The sequence below is a fragment of the Musca domestica genome, unplaced genomic scaffold (genome assembly GCF_030504385.1).
Source record: "Musca domestica strain aabys unplaced genomic scaffold, Musca_domestica.polishedcontigs.V.1.1 35, whole genome shotgun sequence".
NCBI lineage: Eukaryota > Metazoa > Arthropoda > Insecta > Diptera > Muscidae > Musca > Musca domestica.
The window spans coordinates 9,321,887-9,345,149 of NW_026712315.1; the positions used below are offsets into that span (position 1 = coordinate 9,321,887).

Here is a 23,263-nt window from a genome sequence, read left to right on the forward strand (position 1 = left end):
TTAATTTTGGCAACTAAAAATAATAAAATAATAATCAAACTACGTACATCGTACTAAATTCTCAGACTTTCAAGGTTTTATATATTATTCAAGTATTTACTTTTTCGGAAAGAATATTAGGAAAATGAAAATATTCAACGGCGAAACGCGTCGCATAGTGGTGAGTGTGTGATAGTGTCTATCTGGCTTTCCTTTTCACTGCAAATTTCAGATCATTAAGCTCGTCTCGAAAGAGAAAATAAACACATAAGTCATAAAACATATGATCTTCGCCTTAACAAGGCAAAACTCAATTCAGCCGAGCCTGGCTGTGGGCTTTGAACCGCGAACCTCGGTGTGCAGCCAACTAGAAGTTGCCGTCTCTACGTTCAGAGTCATTAACCCGTCTTCCTAAAGCAGCACTAAAACAAGTGTATGTATTGGAAGCAATGTAGTTGTTGTGGACAAAAATCCATCACTACAAAAACAAAACTTTGCTGTGAAAAAGATCTGCCAATAGAACTTGAGTCGAACCTGAAGAGTTTCTAGTGTATAATTCGCATATGCTAATTTGCAATAAGTTCGAAATATATACCACTTTCCAGAGAACGGTCCTTGTAAGCCATCATCCACACCAAATATGCCTGATGAGCCGCTTAACCAACGGCGAAACGCGTCGCATAGTGGTGAGTGTATGATAGTGTCTATCTGGCTTTCCTTTTCACTGCAAAATTCAGATCATTAAGCTCGTCTCGAAAGAGAAAATAAACAGAAAATATTCATCTTTTACACCAAAAAGTCGTCAAAAACTTTGTAGTTTGCCGAACAGGATATTAGTGATACAAGTGAGCAAAATTAATAGTCGGGAGGGTCCAACAGTACAGATCTCAGATCTGCCGAAACATTACCGCAAATGTTGTTGCAGATCTAAAACCTTTTTGACTAGAATGAAGATTCCCCTAAGAAACATTCCCATATCTACTAGATAATAAAAACAAATGTTGGACATAATTCATTCCTCTATTCGAATAATCATCATAGATCTGGAGCCAATAGTTTCCAAAAACATAAGATCTGTAAAAAACCATAGGTTTTTAGGAAGCAAATGTTCCTTTTACGTCAAATACGAAATTCTATCTTACGAAAAAAAACAGAAATTTCACATTCATGTATTTGTAATTTTGGTATTCTTTTCACACAAAATTCTGGTCCATTTCCATATTATCTGATGACCATTGAAAATGCTTGGCTGTCCTCAACTTTAAACTCCTTAGTTGAGAACTGTAGGGCGAATGCAATTTCCAGACAATTTTTAGATTTTCTACATTTTCAACTTTAAATATTTTTCCTTCTTCAAAGCAATACGCTTCTATTCTGACCCTAATCTTACCCACAGCAAAATTTCATTAAAATCGGAAAGTAATTGCGACTTGAATATCATACCGTCAAATCTACTATTTTTTGCAATATTTTTCGATATCATAAAGGGCAGTTTTGGAACAGACCAAAAATGTACAAATAAAAATTGTGTCAATTAGAAAAAAAAAATCACATGTGATAAAAATATGGCAAAAATAAAAAATACAAGTAAAAAGCGCAGCTAAGTTCGGCCGGGACGAACTTTTAATACCCTCTACCATTTCAAAGGAACTTGAAAAATTACAAAAAAAAAATCCGAAAACTACCACTTAAATGAAAACCGTTATATGGGTACTATACGAAGACGTGGACCTGCATACGAAATTTCTACAATTACGGTGAATAATGTCTCAAAAATAATGACCTGCATACGATTTTTTTTTTTTTTTGCATTAAGTTAAGGGCTATCAACATTTTTGTGCTAGGCTGTAATACTCGTTACGAACTTCAAATAACAAATTCAAAATGATTCCGGAAAATAATGTAGCAAAAATCATGAGATTACGGAGTATCGGGATATGCCATCATATGGGGGCTATATCTGGAGGGAGGTACCGTTATATGTGGGCTATACGAAAACGTGGACCGACATGGTCCATTTACGAACCTTATCTGTCTACTGGTAAACTATCCATGTATGCACAAGTTTAGCCTTCTATCTCAATTTATTCGAAAGGTAGCGTGATTACAACAGACAGACAGACGGATAGACAGACGGACATCACTATATTGTCTTAGAATTTTACGCTGATACAGAATATAAAGTATATATGGGAATGGGAATGACAAAGTTGATGTACCCTCCATGGAATAGTGGAGGGTATAACACATTAAGTTCTGCCGGGCCGGACATTAAATACTACCCCGCTTAGGGTAAAGGGAACAACTTTTAGACAAATTCATGGGAAAATTTTCAAAAGTCATCAAGATTGGGAATATTATTATTATTATTATTATTATTATTATTATTATTATTATTATTATTATTATTATTATTATTATTATTATTATTATTATTATTATTATTATTATTATTATTATTATTATTATTATTATTATTATTATTATTATTATTATTATTATTATTATTATTATTATTATTATTATTATTATTATTATTATTATTATTATTATTATTATTATTATTATTATTATTATTGTTATTATTATTATTATTATTATTATTATTATTATTATTATTATTATTATTATTATTATTATTATTATTATTATTATTGTTATTATTGTTATTATTGTTATTATTATTATTATTATTATTATTATTATTATTATTATTATTATTATTATTATTATTATTATTATTATTATTATTATTATTATTATTATTATTATTATTATTATTTTTATTATTATTACATATTTATTATTATATTAAAATATTATTTTTTAGAAGTATTGTTGTTATCATCTTCATTATTATAACATAGATTAAAAAACATTGTAAGAGCATTTTTCTTATATTCCAAATTTATTCAACAAATAAAAGTTTGAACCACATGCAAAACATATACAATTTTTTGCCAGAATAATGCATATTTGTTGTCTGCGATAAATGTTTGGATGGTTGTTGTCTGTGATAAATACAACATACATTTTTATACACAAATATGCACATATTTTTGATTTTTCTATATATTATTAAAACACACACAAACATTTAATATCATCATATTAATACCATTTTTAGTTGCCATTTCTTTTATATTTCTCCAAAAAGAAAAAAATACAATAAATATGTATATCTATAACATTTTGTTGTTGTTGCTATTTTGATTTATAATTCATCACTAATTCTATTTGTACTTGAGTCGGCGGTCGGTGTTGTGACCGCATCGGCTACCACGACTTGATGTGAACCCATGAATAATGGTAAAATTGTTGTTGCTTCGTCAGTTGATGTGGGTGAGAATGGTGGGGACGTTACAGTTGTTTTATGATGTAGTTGATATATAAATGGGTGGTCAACGCTGAACTCTTTCGGTTCGTCAAAGTCTACTATACAGCGTTTCTTGCGAATCGACATGCCTAAACAATAACATACATATATAGATTAGAAAAAAATGTCATGGTGAGGAGAAGATAGATAGAGAAAGATAAAGGAGGCGGGTTGGGAATACATAAATCTTTCAAATTGAAACTACTTCATATCGATAATGGGAAAAGGGTGTTATGAAAGAAAATTAACTAAGAGCTACTCTAATGTCCGATCTGATTTCGAAAAGCATTACAAAAGCTGAACAAAAATAAATGTACTAGAGGGAAATGATGTATACATTTCCAAAAGTGAATTTTTCCAAAGTAATATTTTTCACTGTCTGTTTGGAATTAAATTCTGCTAGTTATGAGCCCAGTTTTCCCAAAATTATTGAGTGAACCTCGTTTTTATAGTGGCTAACAAATTCCCCAACCACCAAATAGAGTAAACTCGTCTCTATTATTCATGGAACTACTTGTATGGGTTAGATATAAAATGGAAACCATTTTAGAGAAGCTACAATCAGTTTTAGACAATAACAGGAGAAACATCAAGTAAAGGTGAGTGGTTCAGCCATTTTTTAGAGCACAGGGTCTCTAACCCAAATTCAGAGTAGTCCAAATCCAAGTTATTTAAATCAACGAAGAGTGGATCAGAGTATTTTCTCTTGGTCAAAACAATTTAATTTTTGAACGGCTGAAGATATTTTACTGACTGTTAAACAAAATTCATGACGATTTTTGATTTGAAAGCACATAAGCGGTCAAAATTAAAAAAAAAAAAAATCAATATCTATTACAGAAATCAAAGCATATGCCAATTTGGAGAAATCGGCTCATATAAATAAAATTTGGAGCATAATCATAAAAAGTAACTGTAACTGCACTGCTCGATTGTGAATATTTAGCAGATTTTGACCACAAATCCCAACCGAAGCTGCAATATGTTTCCTCGAATTCGAATAAAGTGCGAAACAAGCTCGAATTTTGATCTCCTGCTAGAAAAAAGATTAAATCATGTATACTCTATTTATACGTTCAGCCATATGGCTAATGAGGGTATATACCAATTGATATGGCCAAAACGTGCCTCATCGAACTAACAGTTTTAGACCCTACCTAAGTCTCTTTGGACCAAATCCGTCTCGAAACATTTGGAGTCGATCTAGCGATGTCCGTCCGTCTCTCTGGCTGGCTGGTGAGCGCGATAACTCTCGAAGACAGTATTCCACCAAATCGGATCATAATATTATTGGTGCATAGTAATATTATTATCAAACTTAGATCGAGTTCGAAGATATCGAAGGGCAATATCGGTTCACTCTTTTTTGGTAACTACCCCACAAAAGATCGAAATTTTCAAAAAAAAATATATATATTTTTCTGCACAGAAAGAAAAAGTATAACTCTTTTGCTCCAACTCCTTATATTTGCATCAGTTCTAGGTCAGGTGCGAAAATATCGGTCCACTTCTTCTACTAAATTCCCCACAAAGAGTCAATGTTTTGAATAACCTAAACTATTATAAAATACGAAATAAGCAACACGTTCTCTTCATATTTCACACATTCAATTATTTCTATTGACACAAGATCTGCTGTGAAGATGGTCCACTCCTTCCAGTACCTTCCCCACAAAGGGTCAAGATTTCGAACAGTTATAACTCTTATAAAATGGGATATAAGAGTCTAATTGTCTTCAATTTACACATATCACTATATTAATATTAACCCAAGGTCGGGGGTTAAAATTGAATATATCGGTTCACTCCTTCTGGTACCTCCCCTACAGAGGGTCAAAATTGTGAATATCCATTGAGCTCATAAAATTAATATCCGATGTCATTCAGAATTGGCACATCTCAATATTTCTATCAGCACAAGATCTGTTATAAACATGGTAGAGATCGGACCATTTCTTTTGCTACCTTCCCCATATAGGGTTCAAGATTTTGAAAAACAAATCTCTCAAACAAAGCGAAAGCTTCAGGCCCTCTTCAAATTTCTGTTGTAAAGTTGATATATATCTGCGAGCCCCTTCTGGTAACTGACCCACAAAGGGTCACAATTTTCAAAACTTTTATATTTTATGACTTGAAATTCGTGGGGGGAGTAACTCTAAATATTTCAATTTTGTGTAGCCTTCATATAATGGTTACGTTTGCTCTCTGGTATTTTGAAAATTTTGACCAACGGGATTCGTCAATTCTGTACAAAAAAAAATCCAAAATTGATGGACGTTTTCGTATAGCCGTCAGAAAACCGCAGAGGCTGGTTTTAGTTTTTTTTTAATATTTGAAGTTGCTACAATTTGGAATTGGGTGTTTCCTATGTAACAAAAACCGAAATCGTTAAGGTCGATTTTAGACAATTTAAAGGTGGTATCCGATTTTATGTATAGTCATCATAGGAAGATACCATCACAATCCCTGCAATTGCAATTGTTATCAATGAATGAATTTCGTGCAAAGAATTGGAACGGGTCCATTTGGACATACTTTCAAATGTTTTCATATTTCTATAGGAGGATATCAATAGCATATCCCGACCGATTTAACGCCTATTTTACTTATTTTCATTTTTATTTAATTTCGATCGTTTGCTGGCTAATTACCAGTGGCTGGGTCGATATTGTCATCTAAGTTTGGTCCAAATCACACACTAAAATAAAGCCCTTAAACTGATACGGAACTCGAATGTTTCTAAAGTATTATCGTTTCAAAATTTCAAGAAAATTTCGAGCTCCGTACGTTAACCTTTTTTAGCTGTCAATTTGGGACGTTTATGTTTTAAGAACTATGCGTACCGATTTGGAATGTTTGGAAGATATAAAAGTTTCTTTTGAAAATATACATTATCCGATTCTTAAAAAAAATTCTATATTATTAAATATTTACCAATCGGAGTGATAGATAGGAAGGACTTTTTCTAAATCTCAATATTTACGAAGGCATTTATATCATTATTAATGTACAGCTTTTAAATGCAAATGAAATCACATACAACACTGATTCGGTCATAATTTCTTCTGACCATATTAAGAACTAAATCCAGTGATATGTTAGTATGAATGAAAAGTGAAGCACAAAGGACATGTTTAGCACCAGACACATAAAGTGAATATTCCCAAAAAAAGAAAACGACAACATACCTGTGGCAGCAGCAGCTTCGGTACCCTTCTCATTGACCTCAATGAAGGCCTTGTGAATAACCTTGGAGACCTGCAAACCTTCTGGAGACTTCAGCATATTGCTGAAATCAGCTGCTGCGGAGAACATGCGAGCCATGCCCAACTAAAAATTTGATAAAATGTTGTCAATTAATAAATTTTGCAAAATATTCATTTCGTCCTCTACGTCAACAAAGGTCGCAATAGCAATTGTTATAAATACCATGCTATATTACACACCAAAAATGGTATTTTTTCCAGGTTTGCCATCGCAAACATCGTAGAATTTAAAGTTTTCTCTTCCTTCTAAACAATTTTCAAAAATGCCACTCACGACTTTCGTTGACTTTGCAGACAATTTACTTACACTCTTCAGAACATCACTCAATTCCATCTCAAATTCCGCCTTAAATTTGGGCATGTCCACGTTCACCTTATACGAACTCATCTTGCTGGTCAAATCATGTAGCGATACGGACTTCAATTTTTCCTCCAAATCCACCAGGCCAGTACGAGAATTGGGCAAGATAATCAACATTGAAAGATCTGAATTTTTATAGGGCATTTCCAAGGCCTTGGCATCCAACTCTGGGAATTCTCCATAACGGAAACGTTCGCTAATGTGCATCATGGGGACCTTTACACTGTTCGTTTCATCCAAATAGAAATCTTTCTCCTTTGTGGCATATTCGGGGAAGGGGTGAGCCCATTCGCCCTTAAAGTGTATGGCATTCACCAACACCAAACGTGTATCGTCATTGAGCACATTGGGGGAGACAAGATCCTTTATGAGATTATTGGTTTTCGACTCCACCCAAGTATTAATGGTTTTGGCAGCCTGTACATTTTGCCCGAAATCAATGCTATCCACGGTGGAGAAGAATTTCTTGGTCAGCAGCTCATTGAATTTTTCCTTGACTTCATAGTTCTTCATGACATAGATTTTATTGGCAATTTTCAGAATATTGCTGTTCTCATATTGAGTCAAAATATTGTGATAATTATTGGCCAACGATTCTTCGTTTTGCACTGTCAAACCCATGCCTTTGTCCATTTCAATGGCTGTATCACCGGCAGCACCCATCCGAGCCATGGCGATGCAAGTTTGAATCGAAAAGGGAGAGAAAACGACATTTTTCTTTGCATTCGCTTTGGCGACTTCAGTGAAAAGTTTAACACCAAACACCTCCAGACTTTGAGAGAATTCTACGTTGGCCATATTTTTGGAACGCCTTTGAGTGCTTGGAGATACAGAGATTAGGAGGAGAACAGCAACGCTGAGTAAGGCAGGGAGATTAACTGAAAAGGAAAAGAAAAGGAGAAGATTGTTGTTAAAACTGATTAAATAAAAAACATTTTAACTTTTTATGGGATGACCTTCTGGTCTTTTCAGAGAAGATATTGAGGTCTTCTTTGAGATGGCTTTCTGGTCTTTTTAGAAGGCCTTTTGGACTTCTTAGAGAAGGCCTCTTGGCCTTTTATACCTTTTGGACTTCTTTGAGATGAGCTTTTGTTCTCCTCTGGTATTATATGAGAAAACCCTCTGGTCTTCTATGAGGATACCAGTAGAGAAAACTTTATGGTCTGGTATGAGAAGACCTACTGGTTCACTATGAGAAAACTTCCTGGTCTTCTATGAGAAGTCTTTTTTGTCCTCTATGAGAAGACCCTTTGGTCTTCTATGAGAATTCCTTCTTACCTGGTCTTCTCTGAAGAGACTTTCTGGTCTTTTATGCGAAGTTTTCTGGTCTTCTATGAGAAAACCTTCTGTTTTTCTATGAGAATGCTATCTGGTCCTCGATGATAAGACCTTGAAAAGTCCATGTGGTCTTCTTTGAGTAGACTTTCTGATCATCTTTTAGGAGGACATCTATGAGAATACTTTAATCTCTTATATGAGAAAACCTTCTTTAAGCTTTCTATAAGAATACGTATTGGCCCTCTATGAGAAAGCCTTTTTGTCTTCTTTATGAAGCCGTTTTGGTTGATGAGAAACAGAAAACGATTGAATACTCTTGAAGATTATATATTCTTTATCTGTGGGCAATCCCGGGAAGTGTTTCCAAGTTGTCGGCCTGGAGAGCTAACATTTTGGCTACACGCATGTCATTTCCACATTTTTGTATAAAGGTATCTCTCGATATTCGTTATTTTGTTGTTTCAACGGAAATAACTTGAATCGCGATACTTTTATTGTTGACGGTTTCTTTAGTTCAGAGTGGGATTATCAAAATTTCGGTCCGGCCGAACTTAATGTCTTCTACTAATTTTCATTATTAACTTCATACATTAGCATTTACTCCAAAAATTGGCTTTTTCTTTCCCATTTTAATGCCTTAAAAGTTTTCGCGCTACTTCACACTTTATCAATATATTCAAACGTACTGTATCTATTTTCAAAATTCACATTTTTCATGTAGTTTCAGAATATTTTACTTTTTTAATTCCAATTCCACATATTTTATGTCTTTAATACGAAATTCATATCAGCAATTATTATTAAACAACTACAGTTTCCAAATTTCACTCTCGATTTGTTTCAATACACTATTCTCCGAATTTTTCCTTATCAGACGTAATATGGATTAAAAGATAATTGAAATGGAATGGTAAACAACAAAACATTTTGTGTGTAAACTAAAAACATATTGTTTTTTATTTGTTTGTAACTTAATTTTCATTACCTGCCATGCTTGGTACACTTTTTCTGAAACACAATTCGAAAAAAAATATATATAGTTCAATTAAAAAAGAAATATTCAATTATTTTGTGACGAGATTCCAATGCCGCTTTGTCTTATACTAATCATATCCCAACTGAAGATCAGTGTATATATTTGGTTGATGATAGCTACTGATTTTGTTATCAGTAAAAACCACATTGGCTGACTCTCATTTGATGAAAATAAAACGAAAACACAAGACGCCAAGAGACATGAATTAAATTCGTAAGAGGTCAAAATTATATGATGACAACAAACACATATAAGAGAATGCATGCGAAATTGTTAAATGGAAAATGTTTCTCTTTTGCCATCGAAACTAAAGAAAGAGAAGTTTGCGGTAAAAATTCAAAGACTGCAGAGAGAGTTTATTTATATAAATAAGAGATAAGGAGAATTAGGTTTATAACAATAAGAATTGTAATAATTAATAATAATATAATAATGATTATAATATTATTATAATAATAAACATAGAGTTTATAATAGAGAAACAACTCAACAATTATGTGATCAAATACGTAGTCCTTAAAAGAAGCTACCATTAAATAAATATTGTGGAAGACAACTTAAAAAAGTGTTTTATATTCTCAACCACAAAAACATTGTGTATTTCCCCGATTACAAAAAAAAATAGTCTTTTGTTCTTAAGCGGCAGTTAAAATATCACAAACAAAGCCAATAATGAAACAAGTAAGCAAAGGCTATATATATATATATATATATATATATATATATATATATATATATATATATATATATATATATATATATATATATATATATACTATACTCTACTACACTACTATACGTTAGAAGCCACCTTATGTCCAAATCCAAGTCCAAATCGATTGGCAAGAGTCACCTCTGTACCTCCAAATTTAGACTCATTAATATGATTTGCTTGTATACGATATTTAGCTATATTCGTCAAAGAAATTAGCATAAACAAGTTAGCAACGGCTACAGACGTGCGGGGCCGACCATGTGATATCCTACAACACTACAATATGTTAGAAGCCCCGCTTATGTCCAAATCCATTTTGGAAGATTTCGCTTTTAAAATTATATCACGGAGCACTGCCCAGATATTACCTTTAGCATTTTGACCTGGTACATTTGCCCAATATTTACGAACTCCATTGTGCTGTTAGTTGTTGTGGTCCATTTTACAGCTAAATATAGTCCAATGGTCATGCAAAATTGTAGAATTCTTCCCTGTCGCTAACTCTCTTCTCAGACGTGTCGATTGGCTTCAATTGTGTGATCGGGAATTTTTTTCTGCACCTCCAAACTTACACTCATCTATATGATTTGCTAGCATAAACAAGTTAAAAAGTATCAGTCGGTATTGCCGATAGATATATACCCGCATCCTATGTTCGATTATATAAATATATTTTGGCTATTGTTACGATTATTGAAACGTTTGACTCTCTATGTAGCAGGTTGTACCAGATGTACCAGGTAGAGTCTACCAGAATATACCATTTTTATACTTCATCTAATACTAAAAAAAAATATTGAACGAAATATTGGGAAAAATTACAAAAAAGAATATTTATGTCCATTTTTAAGTGAAGTCATAAATTCCCATAAATTTCATATTCATTTCAGGCTTCTTATTGAGAGAATTATTTGGTCATAGCAAGTAGTAAAGAATTGCTAAATTGTTTCGAAAGTTATGACAGATTAATTGAAAATTGTGACCTTTTGTGGGTGAGGTGCCGAAGGGGTTGTCAAATATATATCAACCTCACAACAGATTTTGTGTTAGCAATAATTTTTGTACGTGTAAACTTTGCAGAGATTTGTATGCTTATTTCGCTTTATTTGAGCGTTTTGTAAATCTCGGTTCATATGTATCAGGGAGGTACCAGAAGAAATGGTTCCATCTATACCATCTTTAAAAAAGATCTTGTGTTGATAGAAATATTCAGATGTGTCAAATCTAAATTGAATCGTAAGTTAATTTGGCGTTTTATAAGCTACATGGGTATTCAAAATATCGACATTTTGTGGGGTAGGTACCAGAAGGAGTAGTCCCATATTTTTCATGTTAACACCGGATCTTGGGTTTATAAAAATATTGGGATGTGTAAAATTTTAAGTCAATTGGATCCTTACATCACAAGTTTTGACCCTTTGTGGGGGAGGTACTTGATGGAGTGGACCGATATTGTCTGACCTAGCACTCATACGAATATTAGGATCTGCATACTTGGAGCAAAATTGTGTAATGTTTGGTAAAGTCAATTAACCCGATTTTGGCTTGGACAAAACAAAAGCAACTCTGTTGTACATTCATATAACCGCTGCAATTTCAGTTGTTTTTACTGTAATATCTATCGCTTTTTGCTTCCTTCGACAACTTCGCTTGTCATAAATCTTTTTTGAGAAGTTTTTTACAACAGTATGTGCTTTTCTTTTCGTTTTTTAAGTACTGCCCAAAAAAATTTTAATAATGGCTAAAAGCAAATACAGTACCTGAATAAAACAGCAAATTATCAGTGACTATCAAAACAACATATCACAGAAAATGATTTCCGAGAAATATTTCATAAATATTTATGTGATTTCATAATTATTTCTGTATACTAAGTCGGTTTTTTGAAACTGGATCAGTAGTAACAGTCTATAACGGATGAAGGCCGTGAAAACTTCAGCCCGTACTGATACACAAATTGTGAGAGAAATAAAAAACAACTTTTTAAGAGTTCAACTGGATTGGTGAGAGAGCAATCATTGGATATAAGCTCGAAATCAGTGCGTAGACGAGTAGTGGCAGGTGGTCTGCATGCCCGTAAGACATCAAAAAAACATTTATATCTGAAAAAATCAAAAAGGCTTTCGGAAACGATAATATAAGGTGGATTCAAGCTCAATGGAAAAACATTATTTCTGGGATGAGTCTACGTTTAATATTAAGGGCTCAGATGTGAAAAATTTTACGGTGAGAAGACCAAAAAATGAAAGACTCAAGCCGCAGTGTTGCAAAGGTACAGTAAAGCATGAGGGAGGGTCAAAAATGGTGTGGCGCTGTTTTTCTTTCTATGGACTTGGGCCTATCCATAAAATAAAGGAAGTTGTGGATCGGTTTGTTTACAAAGATGTGTTGGACATCACGTTATTCCCTTACGCTGAGTAAAATATTCGCCTGATTTGGGTGTTTCAGCATGACAATGATCCCAAACTTGTATCAAAACTTATCAAATATTGGTTGCGGGAGTCAAAAATTCATGTTTTGTTATGGCCGGCACAATCACCTGACCTAAACTCCTTAGAAAACCTTTGGAGTATCGTAGATAGGAAGATCAAGAGAGATTCGGAAATAAATAAGCACAACATTTTCTAAAGAATTCGGGGTGCCTGGGAAAGCATACCCAAGGATCAAATTGAGCGTGTTATAGATTCAATGCCTCGTAGGTGTGCAGCTGCTATCAAAAATAATGGCTATGCTATAGACTACTAGCCAAAATTTAATTATTTTAAAATTTTAGTTTTCCACATATTATTTTTCGTTCAAAACTATTTTTATTTTTAGTTTCTTAAAAGTGAATTAAACCCCTCATTAAAAATAATTACGATTTGTTTATTTTTGTAAAAGTTACAGGACATTTATTGTCTTTGCGATTTAAGTTGCTTTAGTTTTGGCAACCAGTGTATATATTTTTTTGAAAATTCCGACCTTTTGTGGGGGAGTTATCAGAAGGAGTGGACCGATGTATTCCCCCTTCCCACCAGACCTTGAGTTAATATAAATATTGGGATATTTGAAATTGGAAGAAAATCGGTCTCTTATAAGAGTTGTAATTATTCAAAATGTTGACCATTTGTGGGGGAGGTACTTGATGGAGTGAACTGATATTGTTTATTTTCGCACTTGACCTTGCTCTGTTGCAAATATAAGGATTTACAAAGCAGGGGCAACATCGGATTATCCTTTCTCTTTCTGATCAGAAAATACATTTTTTGGAAATTTCGACCTTTTGTGGGGCTACAATTTAATATTTGAAAATAATAATAACTAGAATAACTTCAATTGTTTATACCCTCCACTATACTATGTAAGGAATATTAAGTTTTTCATTCCGATTATAAACCTCGAAATATATATTTTAGACCCCACAAAAAATATATATTCTTGATCAGCAAAAGTCAATCTATAGAAACCACTTTTACTTTTAAAGGAAATAAGTTGATAAAATTTCACTCAGTTGTATCTTGGCTCTGCAGAATTTTTGGTATAGAAAATGAAACGCAGAAATATGCAGTTTTATGTTCCTAGTATGTAAGAAATTTCTTTACACAGAACTGCAAGCTTTCGCGTAGACTCAATATCACTATACATCCTGATATTCGGTATTTTCACGATTTGTGTCACGTTTGACTCTCTATGTAGCAGGTTGTACCAGATGTACCAGGTAGAGTCTACCAGAATATACCATTTTTATACTTCATCTAATACTAAAAAAAAATATTGAACGAAATATTGGGAAAAATTACAAAAAAGAATATTTATGTCCATTTTTAAGTGAAGTCATAAATTCCCATAAATTTCATATTCATTTCAGGCTTCTTATTGAGAGAATTATTTGGTCATAGCAAGTAGTAAAGAATTGCTAAATTGTTTCGAAAGTTATGACAGATTAATTGAAAATTGTGACCTTTTGTGGGTGAGGTGCCGAAGGGGTTGTCAAATATATATCAACCTCACAACAGATTTTGTGTTAGCAATAATTTTTGTACGTGTAAACTTTGCAGAGATTTGTATGCTTATTTCGCTTTATTTGAGCGTTTTGTAAATCTCGGTTCATATGTATCAGGGAGGTACCAGAAGAAATGGTTCCATCTATACCATCTTTAAAAAAGATCTTGTGTTGATAGAAATATTCAGATGTGTCAAATCTAAATTGAATCGTAAGTTAATTTGGCGTTTTATAAGCTACATGGGTATTCAAAATATCGACATTTTGTGGGGTAGGTACCAGAAGGAGTAGTCCCATATTTTTCATGTTAACACCGGATCTTGGGTTTATAAAAATATTGGGATGTGTAAAATTTTAAGTCAATTGGATCCTTACATCACAAGTTTTGACCCTTTGTGGGGGAGGTACTTGATGGAGTGGACCGATATTGTCTGACCTAGCACTCATACGAATATTAGGATCTGCATACTTGGAGCAAAATTGTGTAATGTTTGGTAAAGTCAATTAACCCGATTTTGGCTTGGACAAAACAAAAGCAACTCTGTTGTACATTCATATAACCGCTGCAATTTCAGTTGTTTTTACTGTAATATCTATCGCTTTTTGCTTCCTTCGACAACTTCGCTTGTCATAAATCTTTTTTGAGAAGTTTTTTACAACAGTATGTGCTTTTCTTTTCGTTTTTTAAGTACTGCCCAAAAAAATTTTAAAAATGGCTAAAAGCAAATACAGTACCTGAATAAAACAGCAAATTATCAGTGACTATCAAAACAACATATCACAGAAAATGATTTCCGAGAAATATTTCATAAATATTTATGTGATTTCATAATTATTTCTGTATACTAAGTCGGTTTTTTGAAACTGGATCAGTAGTAACAGTCTATAACGGATGAAGGCCGTGAAAACTTCAGCCCGTACTGATACACAAATTGTGAGAGAAATAAAAAACAACTTTTTAAGAGTTCAACTGGATTGGTGAGAGAGCAATCATTGGATATAAGCTCGAAATCAGTGCGTAGACGAGTAGTGGCAGGTGGTCTGCATGCCCGTAAGACATCAAAAAAACATTTATATCTGAAAAAATCAAAAAGGCTTTCGGAAACGATAATATAAGGTGGATTCAAGCTCAATGGAAAAACATTATTTCTGGGATGAGTCTACGTTTAATATTAAGGGCTCAGATGTGAAAAATTTTACGGTGAGAAGACCAAAAAATGAAAGACTCAAGCCGCAGTGTTGCAAAGGTACAGTAAAGCATGAGGGAGGGTCAAAAATGGTGTGGCGCTGTTTTTCTTTCTATGGACTTGGGCCTATCCATAAAATAAAGGAAGTTGTGGATCGGTTTGTTTACAAAGATGTGTTGGACATCACGTTATTCCCTTACGCTGAGTAAAATATTCGCCTGATTTGGGTGTTTCAGCATGACAATGATCCCAAACTTGTATCAAAACTTATCAAATATTGGTTGCGGGAGTCAAAAATTCATGTTTTGTTATGGCCGGCACAATCACCTGACCTAAACTCCTTAGAAAACCTTTGGAGTATCGTAGATAGGAAGATCAAGAGAGATTCGGAAATAAATAAGCACAACATTTTCTAAAGAATTCGGGGTGCCTGGGAAAGCATACCCAAGGATCAAATTGAGCGTGTTATAGATTCAATGCCTCGTAGGTGTGCAGCTGCTATCAAAAATAATGGCTATGCTATAGACTACTAGCCAAAATTTAATTATTTTAAAATTTTAGTTTTCCACATATTATTTTTCGTTCAAAACTATTTTTATTTTTAGTTTCTTAAAAGTGAATTAAACCCCTCATTAAAAATAATTACGATTTGTTTATTTTTGTAAAAGTTACAGGACATTTATTGTCTTTGCGATTTAAGTTGCTTTAGTTTTGGCAACCAGTGTATATATTTTTTTGAAAATTCCGACCTTTTGTGGGGGAGTTATCAGAAGGAGTGGACCGATGTATTCCCCCTTCCCACCAGACCTTGAGTTAATATAAATATTGGGATATTTGAAATTGGAAGAAAATCGGTCTCTTATAAGAGTTGTAATTATTCAAAATGTTGACCATTTGTGGGGGAGGTACTTGATGGAGTGAACTGATATTGTTTATTTTCGCACTTGACCTTGCTCTGTTGCAAATATAAGGATTTACAAAGCAGGGGCAACATCGGATTATCCTTTCTCTTTCTGATCAGAAAATACATTTTTTGGAAATTTCGACCTTTTGTGGGGCTACAATTTAATATTTGAAAATAATAATAACTAGAATAACTTCAATTGTTTATACCCTCCACTATACTATGTAAGGAATATTAAGTTTTTCATTCCGATTATAAACCTCGAAATATATATTTTAGACCCCACAAAAAATATATATTCTTGATCAGCAAAAGTCAATCTATAGAAACCACTTTTACTTTTAAAGGAAATAAGTTGATAAAATTTCACTCAGTTGTATCTTGGCTCTGCAGAATTTTTGGTATAGAAAATGAAACGCAGAAATATGCAGTTTTATGTTCCTAGTATGTAAGAAATTTCTTTACACAGAACTGCAAGCTTTCGCGTAGACTCAATATCACTATACATCCTGATATTCGGTATTTTCACGATTTGTGTCACGTTTGACTCTCTATGTAGCAGGTTGTACCAGATGTACCAGGTAGAGTCTACCAGAATATACCATTTTTATACTTCATCTAATACTAAAAAAAATATTGAACGAAATATTGGGAAAAATTACAAAAAAGAATATTTATGTCCATTTTTAAGTGAAGTCATAAATTCCCATAAATTTCATATTCATTTCAGGCTTCTTATTGAGAGAATTATTTGGTCATAGCAAGTAGTAAAGAATTGCTAAATTGTTTCGAAAGTTATGACAGATTAATTGAAAATTGTGACCTTTTGTGGGTGAGGTGCCGAAGGGGTTGTCAAATATATATCAACCTCACAACAGATTTTGTGTTAGCAATAATTTTTGTACGTGTAAACTTTGCAGAGATTTGTATGCTTATTTCGCTTTATTTGAGCGTTTTGTAAATCTCGGTTCATATGTATCAGGGAGGTACCAGAAGAAATGGTTCCATCTATACCATCTTTAAAAAAGATCTTGTGTTGATAGAAATATTCAGATGTGTCAAATCTAAATTGAATCGTAAGTTAATTTGGCGTTTTATAAGCTACATGGGTATTCAAAATATCGACATTTTGTGGGGTAGGTACCAGAAGGAGTAGTCCCATATTTTTCATGTTAACACCGGATCTTGGGTTTATAAAAATATTGGGATGTGTAAAATTTTAAGTCAATTGGATCCTTACATCACAAGTTTTGACCCTTTGTGGGGGAGGTACTTGATGGAGTGGACCGATATTGTCTGACCTAGCACTCATACGAATATTAGGATCTGCATACTTGGAGCAAAATTGTGTAATGTTTGGTAAAGTCAATTAACCCGATTTTGGCTTGGACAAAACAAAAGCAACTCTGTTGTACATTCATATAACCGCTGCAATTTCAGTTGTTTTTACTGTAATATCTATCGCTTTTTGCTTCCTTCGACAACTTCGCTTGTCATAAATCTTTTTTGAGAAGTTTTTTACAACAGTATGTGCTTTTCTTTTCGTTTTTTAAGTACTGCCCAAAAAAATTTTAAAAATGGCTAAAAGCAAATACAGTACCTGAATAAAACAGCAAATTATCAGTGACTATCAAAACAACATATCACAGAAAATGATTTCCGAGAAATATTTCATAAATATTTATGTGATTTCATAATTATTTCTGTATACTAAGTCGGTTTTTTGAAACTGGATCAGTAGTAACAGTCTATAACGGATGAAGGCCGTGAAAACTTCAGCCCGTACTGATACACAAATTGTGAGAGAAATAAAAAACAACTTTTTAAGAGTTCAACTGGATTGGTGAGAGAGCAATCATTGGATATAAGCTCGAAATCAGTGCGTAGACGAGTAGTGGCAGGTGGTCTGCATGCCCGTAAGACATCAAAAAAACATTTATATCTGAAAAAATCAAAAAGGCTTTCGGAAACGATAATATAAGGTGGATTCAAGCTCAATGGAAAAACATTATTTCTGGGATGAGTCTACGTTTAATATTAAGGGCTCAGATGTGAAAAATTTTACGGTGAGAAGACCAAAAAATGAAAGACTCAAGCCGCAGTGTTGCAAAGGTACAGTAAAGCATGAGGGAGGGTCAAAAATGGTGTGGCGCTGTTTTTCTTTCTATGGACTTGGGCCTATCCATAAAATAAAGGAAGTTGTGGATCGGTTTGTTTACAAAGATGTGTTGGACATCACGTTATTCCCTTACGCTGAGTAAAATATTCGCCTGATTTGGGTGTTTCAGCATGACAATGATCCCAAACTTGTATCAAAACTTATCAAATATTGGTTGCGGGAGTCAAAAATTCATGTTTTGTTATGGCCGGCACAATCACCTGACCTAAACTCCTTAGAAAACCTTTGGAGTATCGTAGATAGGAAGATCAAGAGAGATTCGGAAATAAATAAGCACAACATTTTCTAAAGAATTCGGGGTGCCTGGGAAAGCATACCCAAGGATCAAATTGAGCGTGTTATAGATTCAATGCCTCGTAGGTGTGCAGCTGCTATCAAAAATAATGGCTATGCTATAGACTACTAGCCAAAATTTAATTATTTTAAAATTTTAGTTTTCCACATATTATTTTTCGTTCAAAACTATTTTTATTTTTAGTTTCTTAAAAGTGAATTAAACCCCTCATTAAAAATAATTACGATTTGTTTATTTTTGTAAAAGTTACAGGACATTTATTGTCTTTGCGATTTAAGTTGCTTTAGTTTTGGCAACCAGTGTATATATTTTTTTGAAAATTCCGACCTTTTGTGGGGGAGTTATCAGAAGGAGTGGACCGATGTATTCCCCCTTCCCACCAGACCTTGAGTTAATATAAATATTGGGATATTTGAAATTGGAAGAAAATCGGTCTCTTATAAGAGTTGTAATTATTCAAAATGTTGACCATTTGTGGGGGAGGTACTTGATGGAGTGAACTGATATTGTTTATTTTCGCACTTGACCTTGCTCTGTTGCAAATATAAGGATTTACAAAGCAGGGGCAACATCGGATTATCCTTTCTCTTTCTGATCAGAAAATACATTTTTTGGTAATTTCGACCTTTTGTGGGGCTACAATTTAATATTTGAAAATAATAATAACTAGAATAACTTCAATTGTTTATACCCTCCACTATACTATGTAAGGAATATTAAGTTTTTCATTCCGATTATAAACCTCGAAATATATATTTTAGACCCCACAAAAAATATATATTCTTGATCAGCAAAAGTCAATCTATAGAAACCACTTTTACTTTTAAAGGAAATAAGTTGATAAAATTTCACTCAGTTGTATCTTGGCTCTGCAGAATTTTTGGTATAGAAAATGAAACGCAGAAATATGCAGTTTTATGTTCCTAGTATGTAAGAAATTTCTTTACACAGAACTGCAAGCTTTCGCGTAGACTCAATATCACTATACATCCTGATATTCGGTATTTTCACGATTTGTGTCACACTTTTCACCGGAATGGTTTCAAATTCAATCATATTTTTCATAAAATATTTTTAGTCTTGTTGGGCCAAGAAAAAATCTCTATACATTTTTTGGACTCGCAAAAATGTTATGAAAGCCCACACATTTTTTTTAAACAATTTAGAAACGCCAATGACAATGATTTGCATACCCTTCACCACATAGTGGCAAGGGTATTATGCGTTGTGCATTTGTCTGTAAATGAAGAAGGAAGAGAGATAGACCCATAGTTACTTTTGAGGATCTTCAAAGAATCACTTTCTGAGTCGATCAGTCCGTCTGTCCATGTATTCTGTGAACAAAATGCAAAATTGGTGAGAATCGGTTCAAATTTAGATACAGCTCCTATATATATATATTTTCAACCGATTTCGGGTTAATTGTGGTCAATATCAGTCCAATTGTCCTGCACAACCGACAAAATTTAGTCTAGAAGCAAGGATATCAAATTTGGCAAAAATCGGTTCAGATATAGCTATACTTCCAGATACCAGATATCATATACAGTTCAGAAATTGATGTTTCGAATTTTGTCAAGATCGGTTCAGATTTGTATATAGCTTCAAATTTGTATATGGTTCAAATTTAAACTCAGATGGAGGAAACCTTTATATAGGAGCTACATCTTTTCCCTATTCTGAGTCGAAAAAAAGAAAAGGAGTTATTGGATATAGCCTATGTTCTAGTTGGGTTCACATTTTATTTCCTTTAATTGTCGTGTAAATGCTAGATGAAGAGACTGATCTCAATGTCAATATGGAATTTTTATTCCGTTCACGTTCGTCACAATAAAAAATATTCTTTAGATTAAATAAAATGAAGTAAATTTTTAGAACATGACATTCTTGACATACCAATTAATTCTTCTAAAATTTTTGTCAACACTCAATGTTTTTTCCTTGATAAACGAAAAATATATTTTCTGTTATATATTTCGCATGAATCATTAAAAAAATTATACAATTTTTGTACCCTGCACATGACCCTACATATCAATAGGTTATCGTTCACAAAAAATAACATCCAATTTGAAATATATTTTTCGGATTGCGACAATGACGTCCCTACATTATATTTGTTTAAAAGTTTATTCATTAAAAGAAAATACTACAAAAATCCCCAAATCTTGTTCCCAGAATTTTCATTTATCTCAAGAAAAACAATTGTGTATTAATGATGTCAACGCAATTAAAAAAAAAAATACAGGAAACAATTGTTATTGTCAAAATATTTAAAAGAAAGTCTTATTTTTTAGTATATCTCATGAAATGTACTGTAAATTAGAGATTTGTGCAAATTCTGAAACCAGAAATCACCTCAGCAAATATTGTTATGGTAATGTGGGTAACATTCATTCCGAAATCAGATAACTGAACAGCGGGTATTCCTCTAACTTTGTGTAGACGAAATATGCTATGCTTAAACGCATAGTTTGTGCGAAGGAGTGTCCAACCGAACAAAAAAAACGATTTTCAAGGAAAATTCCCACAAAAAAATAATACATTTTAACAACCGGGCACCGCTGGGCCCCATCCTGAGTACTTCGGTGCATCTAGGACATAATTTTGTCAGCCAGTCTCGATTTCTATTTATTGGCTATGTTCATAACAGTTACATGTACATACGTCATAAGCAGTGTCGGTTCACATATTTGTAATAAAATTGTGTACGCCCGGCTTGGGAAATTTTGCTGACGTCAAAATGTCTTAAAGCAAAAGACAAAGACATCTTTGTCGTTTTAGGATACACTAGTTAATGGTCGCACTTAAACGATTATAGAAATCACTCAAGAGATCATGGAGAGGAATAGAGAGATACGCTTTTTGCTGAGTGAGAAATTGTTATTCGCCCTACAATGAGAAGACAGGTATATTTAACTTGTAATTTAGTTATATGTATCAAATGATGATCCTCAATTCCGCTCTATTAGTCTCCTGTGAGAAGGGAAATAGCTTGTAGGCCCTCGGAAGACGTAGCAAAGTTTCTATAAATTTTTGGTTTTCGAAACCTTACGAACAAAAATATGTATACATATGGGAAGCCTTAAGAAATTGTTATTAATAACATTTAACAAATACCAAAGCTCTACCAAACAAGTTACAAGTAAAAAAGCAGTAAATTCGGTCGGGCCGAACTTTGAGAACGAATTAGAAAATTTAAAAAGATAAATAAAATCCATTGAAAATTCTGTTAAAATCTTTAAAATACCTAATATCGGAAGGAGGCGATATATGGGGGGATATACAATATTGTGGATCTATATAGACAAATCTATGTCTGGGGGTGAAGTACTCACAAGGAACTCCATGTGTGGATTTTCAGATAATTCCATTGGCTAAATCATTGGCATGTGGCTAAAATCATCAAAATCCCGAATATCGGGGGTACCGTTATATTGATGGGTATACGATATTTTGGACATATATAGACAAATCCCTTTCAGGGGTTAAAGTGCTCACAAAGAACTCCTTGTGTGGATTTTTAGACAATACCATTGAAAAATATAGCAAAAATCGTCAAAATACTGAATATCAGGGGTTACCTTTACGATACCGTTAACCTATATAGATAACTCTCTGTCAGGGGGTTAAGTGTTCACAAAGAACTCCTCGTGTGGAATTTCAGACAATTCCATTGAAAAATGTGGCTGAAATCATCAAAATACGGAATATCGGAGGGTACCGTTATATGGGGGACATACGATATCGTGGACCTATATAGACAATTCTCTTTTAGGGGATAAAGTATTAACAAGGAACTCCTTGTGTGGATTGTCAGACCATTCCATTGGAAAATGTGGCTGAAATAATCAAAATACCGAATATCGGGGGGATGGGGGTACCGTTATATGGGGGCTATGCGATATCGTTAACCTATATAGAGAATTATTTTCAGGGGGTGAAATACTCATAAGGGACTCCTTGTGTGGAATTCCAGACAATTCAATTGAAAAATGTGGCTAAAATCATCAAAATACCGAAAATCGGGCGTACCGTTATATGGGGGCTATTCGATGTCGTGGACCTATATAAATAATTCTCTTTCAAGGGATAAAGTATTCACAAGCAACTCCTTGTGTGGATTTTCAGACCATTCCATTAGAAAATGTGGCTAAAATAATCAAAATACCGAATATCGGGGCGTACCGTTATATGGAGGCTATACGATATCGTGGACCAATGTAGCCCATCTTCAAACTTGACCTGCCTGCAAACAAAATAGAGATCTGTGCAAATTTTTAGGTTCCTATCTTTATTCGTTTAGACTTTAGCGTGATTACAATAGACGGACAGACGGACGGACGGAGCTAAATCGTCTTAGAATTTTACGCTGATCAAGAATATAAATACTTTGTTGGGTCTAAAACGATTATTTCGATGTGTTACAAACGGAATGACGAACTTAATATACTCTCCATACTATGTATGGTGGAGGGTATAAAAAAGCTGTAAGTTGGGCCGGTCTGAACTATTAAAAACCTCCACCATTTGGCAATTTTAAAAAAAAATAAATCCGTTAAAAACTCTGTTAATAGAAATTGCAGAATGTGCGTAGGCCTCTTTTGTCATAAGCTATAAAATAAATAATGTAGCTAAAATAATCAAAATACCGATACTATTATATAGGGCCTATACCAAAACGTGGACCTACATGACCCATTTT

The 23,263-nt window shown here is 33.5% G+C and overlaps 1 protein-coding gene across 8 annotated transcripts in view; it reads right to left on the minus strand.

The window, feature by feature from the left end:
- The window catches only part of LOC131803929 (antichymotrypsin-2-like), a 45,032-nt gene that overhangs the window by 10,742 nt on the left and 11,027 nt on the right, over positions 1-23,263 (minus strand). For 6 of the 8 annotated variants that reach the window (XM_059125877.1, XM_059125876.1, XM_059125879.1 and 3 more), the window contains exons 2-3: positions 6,929-7,860; positions 6,544-6,685 (exon numbers count right to left, since the gene is read on the minus strand). In XM_059125877.1, coding sequence (XP_058981860.1) covers positions 6,544-6,685; positions 6,929-7,860 — 1,074 coding nt within the window. Of the gene's footprint in view, positions 1-3,099; positions 3,445-6,543; positions 6,686-6,928; positions 7,861-9,245; positions 9,385-23,263 lie in introns of those variants that run through there. The other 2 variants (XM_059125872.1, XM_059125871.1) reach the window with 2 other exon arrangements.